Source organism: Girardinichthys multiradiatus, chromosome 1, assembly GCF_021462225.1.
Source record: "Girardinichthys multiradiatus isolate DD_20200921_A chromosome 1, DD_fGirMul_XY1, whole genome shotgun sequence".
In the NCBI taxonomy this organism is placed as follows: domain Eukaryota; kingdom Metazoa; phylum Chordata; class Actinopteri; order Cyprinodontiformes; family Goodeidae; genus Girardinichthys; species Girardinichthys multiradiatus.
In genome coordinates this window covers 23,759,314-23,770,195 of record NC_061794.1, presented here as the reverse complement: position 1 = coordinate 23,770,195, position 10,882 = coordinate 23,759,314, and the positions used below count along the sequence as shown (strand labels likewise).

At 40.8% G+C, this 10,882-nt stretch overlaps 1 protein-coding gene across 2 annotated transcripts in view; it reads right to left on the bottom strand.

The window, feature by feature from the left end:
• Positions 1 to 347: 347 nt before the first annotated feature.
• The window catches only part of dip2ba (disco-interacting protein 2 homolog Ba), a 57,917-nt gene continuing 47,382 nt past the window's right edge, over positions 348 to 10,882 (bottom strand). For both annotated transcript variants that reach the window (XM_047360362.1, XM_047360368.1), the window contains 14 exons: positions 9,103 to 9,183; positions 8,814 to 8,937; positions 8,558 to 8,679; positions 8,198 to 8,309; positions 7,730 to 7,839; positions 7,194 to 7,324; positions 6,930 to 7,098; positions 5,260 to 5,430; positions 5,086 to 5,147; positions 4,924 to 4,981; positions 4,736 to 4,810; positions 4,425 to 4,599; positions 3,961 to 4,084; positions 348 to 3,873 (listed from right to left, as the gene is read on the bottom strand). In XM_047360362.1, coding sequence (XP_047216318.1) covers positions 3,621 to 3,873; positions 3,961 to 4,084; positions 4,425 to 4,599; positions 4,736 to 4,810; positions 4,924 to 4,981; positions 5,086 to 5,147; positions 5,260 to 5,430; positions 6,930 to 7,098; positions 7,194 to 7,324; positions 7,730 to 7,839; positions 8,198 to 8,309; positions 8,558 to 8,679; positions 8,814 to 8,937; positions 9,103 to 9,183 — 1,767 coding nt within the window. In that variant the 3' untranslated portion in view covers positions 348 to 3,620. The remainder of the gene's footprint in view (positions 3,874 to 3,960; positions 4,085 to 4,424; positions 4,600 to 4,735; positions 4,811 to 4,923; positions 4,982 to 5,085; positions 5,148 to 5,259; positions 5,431 to 6,929; positions 7,099 to 7,193; positions 7,325 to 7,729; positions 7,840 to 8,197; positions 8,310 to 8,557; positions 8,680 to 8,813; positions 8,938 to 9,102; positions 9,184 to 10,882) is intronic.

The following is a 10,882-nucleotide window of genomic DNA, read 5'->3' as shown; positions in this document are numbered from 1 at the left end:
ACTGTTCCTTCAGGTTACTTTATTACTAGCAACCACAGAAATGACTGCAGTTCTTTTCGAGCTCATGTTTTAAATAACCAGCATTCTGCCTGCAAATTTTTTAAATGATGCAGTACAACAAAATTGGTCAGTGATGAAGTTTAAACATCAATTTTACCAAATGTGAATATTTGTGGTAGTTTTCTTCTTTAAAACCTCTTGGCAGTGACTTCATCATGACTTAATGTAGTATATTTGTTTTGCTTTATAAAGAAGCAGAAACAGTGACCCCTGGTGGTAAAGTGGTATAATTCTGGTTATAAGCAAGCTCTAGAGGAAGCGTCCGGATAGAAAAGTAGAAGGCAGAAGAAAGTCTGACAAAGCATTTTTATTTGACATGAAACACATCCAGTGACAGTGTGACAGTGTTTTTTTGTAAGACATGTTGTTAGACGTTATCGCACCACTGATTAGTCCAGAATGTGTTTTTGCTGCAGCTTAATGATGCATAGTGGACAGACTGTTGTCGAGGTATACAGAGTGGACCCTTGATTTTTTTTTCCTCCCTATTTGTGTTAAAATGATCCATTTTCTTTGCCTCATCTCTACATTTTGTGCTTAGAACAACTTTGGAGGGTTGAAATGTCTAAGAAATGAATATTCAGATGGAAAAAAAGACAGATGTGACAAGTTGCATTGTTTGAAATTTTGCATCAGATTTTACAGCTGATAACAACTGACAATGAAAAACAATGCAAGCTTTGAAAGAGTGAACATCTGTAGGACTTTAAAAGGAAATATTTACTTCCACACAAAATCCAGAATGACGGCTTTTTGCAATGACACTGAAGGATAAAAATCTGTCTACGGCACCTTATTGAATAGCACCAAGGTCTATTGAAAAGGCTTGAAGGCCAACGTCAAATTATAAAACTTTATTAAAAGTCGTTGGAGTGAAACAGTGGCGACAAAGCAATTATCACACGGTTATTCATGAGTAACCAAATGACTGGCTCGCGTACATGTCCTCGGTGAAAAGCGGGCAGCGGTTGTGTCGCTACTGAGAAATGTGTTTGCAGAGGTTGTGCAGCTCCAGATGAAAAAATGCATCAGTGGGAAAAATATCAATAATAGCCCTAAAAAATATATTAGATCCCAAACGTGGATGGAAAGAGTAAAAATACAGTGGAGGCGACATTAAAAAAAAAACAAAATTCATTATTTTGGGATTTTTACAAAAGATGAACCTTGTTGCACCGTAAAAGCCAAATATCACTGTTAGACACACACACGCGCTCACACACACTCTCTCAGGGGCATGCCCACATACATCAAATGATATTGGGAAAGTGCACATTGTTCCTGTTCATGTTCCCTGTCTGTTTCAATGAGACGTAGTTGAACAAGCAATGCAGAAAGAAATGTTGTCAAGTATGAAAGATCAGTCAAGTTTTTATCTACAGACTCCATCTCCATGTACACAGTAACACTAGTAATACAGTATCTCACTTCTAAAATACAGGATACAGACATTATTAACCTTTATCTATTATACTTTTTCCTTTAAAGAAGTATTTGCCATCTGTAAATGCATTTTCAAATGCAGGTTTCATTGGGATTGTTTCTAATATTTTTTGCCCCCCCAGTGTTACAGACATTTGGAAAGAATTGGCTTAAATATTGATTCGGATCAAAAAAAGAGGCATGACAAGAAAGTTATCGAAAACACGACACCCTCTTTCTGTAGAAAAAAAAAAAGATGCAAATGTGCTTCCCGCTTCTGGTTTCTAATGCAGAATCAGTGGAGCTCCTTCAAAACAAAAGGTCCACAGGTTTTAATAAGGCAAAGTTTTCTCCACACTCCTCGCACGTTGCTCTCTTTTAAAATTCAATAGTTTATAAATCAGAAATGTCTTAGACATAAAAGGCACTACTCTGCCTTCTGATCATCTACATTTATTTATAGGCTGTGAATGGAAAGCTGTTGGGATTTCAGATTTACCGCTACGCTCATGCTGGTGGGTCGAGGCTCAAATCTGCGTCTCATCCTAAGCCAGCAAAACACTATCCAGTGAAACTAGATGTTAACTAAGATGTTAACTAAGGTCAAAAAGAAATATTTTTTTTATGGTTTACACCATCATAAATACGATGCTATTGTGTCCTGAAAACGTAATGTTTTATAAGCTTCTTTTCCAAGTGAGAAATTCAATCTGTGACTGCTGAAGCTGGTTTGTGCCTCTCATAAGTAACCACCACTGAAACAAGCGTCAGTTCTTAGGGAGAATGGGCCATTTATTAAAAGCGGGCTTGTAGGCTTTTCCAGAACTGGAAAAACTGTTTGCTACACAGGTGGTTCTCAAACTGCTGATTACCAGCTATGTTACTTTAGCTGCTTTCAGGAAAACCTGGAGTGGGGAAAATTTCGGCAATTTTCAGTACGAACTGACAGTAAACCAGGAGGAAGTGCAAATAAACCAGTTTATACGGCAGCTACCAGCAGGATTTAAATGCAAGGCAGCCATGTTGGATTTTGAGGTTGGGATTGGTCCGAAAGCTCGGGTCTTCCCACTTTGAACCCTGACTCTAGAAGACCTTTCAGAAACTTAGAAATGTTTACCTTTGTGTAAAACTGGAACTCATGTTTAATTGTATCCTTCAACTAATCACATTTTCTTTCCTTTTCTGTTTTTGCAATTCTATAATGCATCAAAGTATCAGTTTTTTATTCTGCTGTTATTCTTGCTATGAAACGTTTAATCCCACTAAGACCTGGTGCTTCAAAGTAAGAAAACAATTTCTTAGACTGCCACAATTATCCTAACTCAGCAAGTCTTTTCACTATCACTAATCCAGGTTTGTGAGTGAGGGAACTTTGGCTTATCTCACACAAACATGTAATTCAAGTGTATTTTTCGGACATCTTGTAATGAGTGAAGGCCGAAGTCGTTTCTGCAGGCTAGTGCAGAACGGTCTGGAGGCGAGAGCCACTGCACACCTGGTGGAAGGTCAGAGAGTTGGGATGAGACACGCTGGTAGCACTTTTTTTGTAATACTGGTGTGGATTTGCTCCTCTGGAAGCAGCAGCAGCAGATGTGGGCAGTGGAGTCTCCTTTTAAAGCAGGACGTGGAGCTAGACGTGCAAAAGATGGAGGAAGTTCCAGTGCGCCCCCGTCTTTAAAAGTATGGAAGTTAAAAAAAATAAAAATAAAAGCATGAAAAAAAGGAATTAAATGATAGAGTCTTCTGTCTTTGAGGGGAGTATGTAAATAAAAATGTTTCAAAACATTATTAGGATTGCTGAGGGAGAAATGGGCTTCAGACAGCAGATAAAGATCTCATTTCTTCAAAGTGAAGGATGTGTTTCCTCTAAAGAGGACAGAAGATTTCACCCTTGTTCTTAGAAGTCTTGGTGAACCTGGGCTGCAGCAATCAAGCAGGTGGAACAAAAGCAGGAACAGTTTCTGAAAGGGAAGCATTTCACTGTTACACCACTTGCTCGGTTTTCGCATTCCTGCATTGCTTTCTCTTTTAAACGTGTCTGAGAGCTAACATGGGGGCCACTGCTGTTCACACCCTTGAAGTCCCTCAGGTCTTCTAAGACCCCGGCTCAGTTTTCTGCATCAGTTTCTGAATGCTGTTCACATGTTGTAGGCCACGTAGATGGGGTCTAGTTGGTCCGCCAGGAAGGAGTCTCGCAGGTGCATCCTCTGCTTCTCCCCCCTGGAGTTGATGGGGATTACCCCGGGGTCCACAATGACGACCACCCCAACAATGAGGTGGTGCTCCTCCAGGACCACGTTGGTGACGAGCGGCACCAGGTCTAAGGCCTCCTGCTCGGAGCCGCTGAGCTCTGCCACCACCACCAGCAGGTTGGTCCATGTAAACACAGCGCTGGGGGCGGGGGGTCAAGAGAGAAGATTCAGTTTGCTGCGGCTGTTGTTAATAGTTATGCAGTGTTAAACACCATCAGACCCTCACCTCTCTGCGATGCTGCGGTGAGCTCGGGACACAGACGTCTCGATGTCGATGGGGTGATAACGCAATCCCCTCAACTCCAAAGTTTCATCCAGAGAGCCCACAACAAACAAGGCATCATGGCGATCTGTAGAAGAAAAAAAAACAATTACAGGTGGTACACAACCCCAGCAAAAGTGAGACTGATAGTGGCCTTTAGGTCATCTTCGTTGTTGGGTTGCAACAAATTTTTCATGTAAAAAATCCAGTTCTCGATCCTTTATGTTCCTTTTAGCACATAAAACACCAAAGTTCACGGATTAGATCAGTTATTGTCAAAGAACTTCATTTCTGATCGCAATGCTTTAAAAAACTGCGTAAAAAAATCTTCGCTCTATGTAACGGCACTCAACTGTAGGTCATGCTTATAAACGCAAACAGCAGAACGTCACTGAATGTCCTCGGCTTTCATTAAAAAATCGACTTACCTCCACTTGCATCTAACAGCTCCGTTCTCTTGATGAAGCCCAAGTATCCGGTCCTGGCCCAGAGAGTCTGGGGGTCCCCAAAGCTGAGTTTGGTGTTGAAATGATCTGCCTGCAGGCTCTCTTCTCCGTAGATGGTGTAATAGCCGCTGGCACAGTGAGGGGAGTTCACCCAGATCTGCCCAAACACAGAGGGAGTCATACTGGAGCCCTTTTGGGTTTCTTTTTGTGTCTCATTTTAGACAGCTTATAGTATCAGCTGGTTTGGTCAAAGTTCAATCTATGAATCTGAAACCAGCCTTTCGCCAACTCACCTCACCAAGATGTGAGTCTCCCAGTGGACCTCTTGTCTCTGGGTTAACTATAATGACTCTGACTCCTGGCAGAATCTTAGAGGGCAAAATACAAGACAAGTTTAACTCTAACAGCAACAAAAAGACCTTTATTACCTCTCTTGTTCTGTAGTAACACTCAACATCCCAATAAATCAGTAAACACTTACAGTGCCAGACTCCATGAGTGGAAGACTCTGTGGCGCTCCTTTTTCAACCAACCTCACCCTAAACACAAACAAAAAAACAAATTACTTTGGTCAATGTTTGTTTATAGCAGCAACATAAGAGCATTGTTGCCCTTTTTTAGCTGCAAGAAGCTCTGGTCTTACCTGTCGTGGCGCAAGGACTTCATGTCCACATAAACAGTGGAAGCATCTGGTCCAGAAGTCCCCTAGTTAAACAGAAATAAATAAATATATGTATAACCGAAGCAAAGGCTCCTCAGCTCAGCAGAGCAAACTAAAACGCTGGCTTTACGTTTGGAAATTTGGTGTGAAACGTACCTGCAGGCCGATGGACAGGTTCACCCTGGACCCAAAGGCGGTGCTGACGGCCCGAGGCGACAAGCCGAGATCTTTAAAGAGTTTGGAGAAAGACTGCGAGAGGGCGAGACGAGGTCGCTCCTCAGCCACGACCACACAGCTCCGGACACACGACAGGTTCAGACCCCGTGCCTGAAATACACACACAGCTGATGATCAGTGGTACTGAGGTGGATACATGGCCAACAACAAAGGCAAAGAAGCAGGAAAAACACAAATAGTACCCTGAAGTAAGGAGAAAACAAGTAAAAATACTGAGGTATTAAGATTAAAAACACTTTTTAATATTTTGCAGTCAATCCATGTATAGATGTGCCAGGAAGGAAAAAAATAAATAAAGAAATTATTTTGTCTGTTATAATTAAAATTAGTGATTAAATGTATTAAACTATAATTATTTAAATGTCTAAATATTTAATTAAATATATAACTAATCAAATGCATTTGAAATTCATTCATTAATTGTCAGTAAATCATATTTAATTCTATCATCTATTTTATCATATGCATAAGGCCGTGTGTGGCTCGTCAGAGAGACCCCGACATCTGATTGGTTAATCTGCACAGCAACTCAACTTCTGATCAGTTATATTGAACAGAGTTAACAAGGTTAAGTTGGCCCTGCCCACTTAACCTTGATAATTAAGACAGATTAAATAAATTACTGAGTTGCTGCAGGAACGTGAAAAATGTGTTTTTTTAGTAATTTAATTTTTTTAATCAATGTAAATTTTTTACCGATTATTGGTTTAATACCGTTACAGTATAAATACTTGTTTCCAACCTCGAATAACGAGACATTTAAGTTATGTTTTTTTTTAAATTATTGGCACTTTTGGGCGTCTGGACTCATGGAGACTTAAGATAATGGATGAAGACATGACCTACTTTGTGCATGCTCACTGTAACCTTCTGCATATAACCACAAGAACAGTAGATTATCACTTTGTTCTCATTCGTCTCACCTTGTTCTTACTCTGACGACATCAAACTGTTGGCTGACAACGTTATCGACAGAGGAACTAGTAAACAGTTTTAAAAAAAGACTGGTTCTGAAGAAACGTTGGCCCAGTATTGCTTTTTCTATGCTCTGAATGGTCTTCCTTTAAATTTTGTCCTTAATGTAGACCTTCTTACCTACTGAAGTGGCATGTGTATTTCAGATTTTTTCTTTTGTGTGAATGCAGATAATTTGTATTTCTCAGTTGGTTTTTGAGTCGATTAGATCATTTAAGTTTATAGAGTAGGTTTTTATTAAATGTTTGTATGGTGTCTGTGCTTTATCTGTATGTTTCAAAGACCAATAAAAACTGAAAATAGTGTAACATATAAAAATAAAAATTAAGAGTATAGCTTTAAGGTCAAGACTAGGTGAGGATGGACCAAAAAGTGACAATAAAATAATTATTAATTTACTGTGAGTGTGAAATGCTTTGGCAATTTTGGTCATTTTAATAAAATACAGTTTTATGCTTAAAAAGACTGAACACTAATGTTCTTCCACACTCTTTTTTTCCATACTTTTCTAGACCTGGAAACTCCAGTCGTCTACATTTACAAAATGAGTAAATCATAAGCACACTGTAAACACGTAACCTTCATCTGTTGTTCAGGTTGATAGCGACACTGACCTTCAGCATCTCTGTTTGCGTGCCCAGGCCTTTGGTGCACAGCTCCATGACAGAGTAGGAGCAGAAGGTGTCTCTGATCTTGTACTGACTGAGCGTGCTCAGCCACAGAGGCAGCGAGGTCTCCAGCTCCAGCGGAGGAATAAGGATAGACTGGTGACCTGAGTAAACACTGAGAAACAACAAAACAGAGTAGCTGCAGTGTCTGTGGAACCATTATTTTTCGTGGAAGGGCGACATATTTTAGTCTTTGTGTGTTCGAGGTACCTGGAGAGGCACCAAAGGACAAAACCCAGGCCGCAGTACGGGTCCAGGCAGATGGCTATTTGGCGTGAGGAGTAAAGCTCACACTGCAGCTTAATGGAGCGGCAAAGAGTGCTGACGGCCGCATGAGACATCTAAAGAAATTCACACACGCAGAACATGGTTTGGTGACACTTTTAAAGGAAAACAAATATATCTCAAAATAATGTTAAACACTGTTAATACTGGGATTACTGACTCCACATTTGTACACATTTGCACTAGAGGCCTTTATTTTTCATTTTTCGATAGTAGGTAGACAGGAAAGAGGGGCAAAGAAAGCTGGGGAGACATTCGGTGAAGGTCGACGGGTCCGGGACTCAAACCCGGGATAGCCGCACCGAGGACTATAGCTTCTGTACGTGGTCGCACGCTTAACCCCTACACTAGCAGCGCCACGCCCAACCTTTTGCCTTTTAAAAATGTGATCATTTCTGTTTCAATCTGTGAATCTTTGCTGCTACAAAGTGCTACCTTAAAGAGTTTCATATTTAATTTACCTTGACTCCAGTCAACATGCCGGTGGTAGACACACTGAAGTCCAAGTAGGCCAGCATCTCAGCTGTAGGAGGTTTGTAGATGTTTGGAGGCCGCTTTCTGGGAAGATCGTCTGGTAGGAGGCAATATGATCTTATATATTTTATTTTTTCATGATTAATTAGATTATTTTTATATCTTGCTGTGTGCTGGATAATCAGAGGGGTAAATCATTTTACAGTAAAATGTAAAAACTAATCAGAAAAATATGAAACGTTTCATTATGACATTGATCTTTAGGTTTTTTTAACAGGTAGAGAAGGGAAAACGAGGACCTCTAGTAGCAAAAAAAAACATAATTCTGTGTTAACACATTCGAAGCTGGTTTAGAAAAACCATAAAAAAGGAAAATTCAGAAAACAGCTCCGTTCTGCTGCATCTCATCATGCTTTAAAGCAGTCCTTATCTGAACATGTATCGACGTTCTGCACCTGTATCGATGATCGTTGGCCACGTTTTGACATTAACGCTTGCGGCAGCCTCCCTGGACCTGAGGATCCTCATGAGGGGCTGAGTGGTGAGGATGCAGGCTGCTTTGCTCACCTGAGAAAAAACAACAACCACAAACCCAAGAGATCATTTTGACAGAACCAAAAGCTGTGCTTTAAGAGCAAACTCTATTAATTTTTTACAAGATGACTGATGGTTTGCTGATCCCTTTCCTAAAGAATAAAAAATTTAAAAGGTGAAATTGGGTGGTACCCAATATGGACTCAATTCAAAAGACAGAGCAGAGCTGATTCCAAATGACTTATTGGTTTTCACATTTCTGTCATATGGACTGCACTCACATCAATGATCATGCGGACTGTGGGGAGAGTAGCAGCCAGATTCTGGGGGTGAGGCGGCCTCACTGTCACAGGGATCACCCCTGCGTAGAGGCAGCCATAAAAGGCAGCAATCAGGTCAATACCTGCAGTGGAGACAGAATGTGAACTAAAACCTTTGCGACATAAAAATTTGACCATCCTTTTTTCACAGGTGAAACACAGAAAGGTGCCATTAGAAAAAAAAAAAACCTGCATTGTTTGACTCTTTGAGACTCACCTGGGGGGTAAAGTAGCACCACGTTGTCGCCTGTGTTTAGGCCTCCTCTTTCCATAAGTGTAGCAGTGATTTTCTCTGCTCTCTTGTGTAGCTGTGCACATGTTGCTGTGCACACTGGTACACCCTGCAGCAAACAAAATGGTGAAGATACTGCCATACTGCCAGAACAGACTGTCATGATTCATAATAAAAAGCCATCTCAAAACAAAGTACTGCACGTGTTTAGAAGCTGTGGCTGACTTCACTTAGTGAATGTCTACGTGTCTTTGTGTGAACGTGTTTAACATACCTTGGAATTGAGCAGAACATAGAGAACATGATCCGGGTCAGTTTGGGCTCTCCACTGCAGAGATTCAGACAGGAACTGGTGCTGAAAAGGCATCAAAACAGAATGAGTCGTCGGGCAATCAGAAGGAGGCGCAATTTTTATCAGGTGGGTTATTATTATTTTAGACTGGATTTGAGATAAGAAAAAAAGTTATGCCCCCATGTCTGGGAGCTTAACGTTTATCGTCACCGAGTGCATGTACAACAAATTACATTGCTAGCAAAAATAATGCAAAAAGGATAAACATGTAAAAACATCAACAGTTCCTTACAAACAACAACTAACAGTAAAAAGAGCTCCTGCTGTTTGTGACAAATTAGGTCATTACAAACTCACTGATGATCGGATCACAAATGCAACAAACATATCCTGTTCTGCTGTTGATCTCCCATATAAAGCAAGACAGGAACAAAATCAAGTTCCATCAAGTTGAGGGTCATGCTGGGAGCATCTGCACCTATTAACGCGTAAAATGGAGGCTCTTTGAAAAATGAACAAGCCACAGGCATCTCAACAGGTCCAAAGAAAGAAAAAAAAAAAAAAAACACTTCTGACTGGCTTAACGTACAATTTCCAAAAACAAAACTGCTTAAAATTAACGCCTTCCTTGATATTTTATTGGTTAAAAATATATAATTATCAGCATCCTAATTTTAGGAGAAGGAATCTGTCCAAAAATAACCACAGTGGACGAGAACATCAAAACAAACAGTTCCCTTACAGACAAAAGACAAAACATAAGGCCACACATAAAAACAAATACAGAAACTAAATACCAGCATGTTCTGTGGACACACAAACACCGAGCAGAGTTACTGCGTCATTAGTCGGCGTTGTCCTCGGCACCATCACACGCTCAGTAAGACAACATGTCGTGCTCTGAATCAGGAGGGACATCATGCAGGCTGCTTGCTCTGACCACTAATAAAGCCATGCTGCACGTGGGAGCTTCACACTGATAACAGCAAGCAGAGGTAAACACTGATGCGCTCCCAATCCTAGAGTTCATGTTGGAAACAAAAAGTGGTCCTCGCTGAGCACAAAGAATGGCAGTAATTGTTGGGTTAAAATTTGAGAAAGTTGATCAATTTCAGACTGAGAGTATATGTGTGAATCCCTGTTGAGTGAGGAGCCGGCCAGGACAGCTGGCTTGGCTGCGTGAAGCTGTTGCTGGACGGGGGTGGGGGTCAGGGTTATTACAGCTGCCGAAGCACAGGGGACTGACAGAAGCAGCATAAGCAGAGATGAGCAGGTGGGGGCAGACTAGAGCCTTACCATCATGGTGGGCCACATACAGAGCTGTAGCCCCGCAAAACAACAGCACAGGTTGAGGATAAGAGATCAGCATCCAATTTCCAAGACAGATGCTTGGATAATACATTCAGAGCATTTCCAAGTTATGCATCAGTGTGATTTAAACACATTTGGATACCAGTTACTTTCACTGTTTCATGTCAATCTATTTGGTCAATAAATTCAATAAACAAATTGATCAATTTCAATGATGCTACACCAGTTTGTAATAAGCCCCGGGATCATATTGAAGCACAGGTGTAACAATGGTTTTCATTCACTAGAAAATAAAGAATACCAGCTTCATTAGAAGGGCACAGCAGTTTAGCGATATGACCTATTGGCAAAGGTGAGTGATTTGATGGCTTGTCGTTAACACACCGGATGCGTCGCACTGAGGCAGATCACTGGACTTCAGCTATGGAAAGTTTTTCCAAACAGCATACAT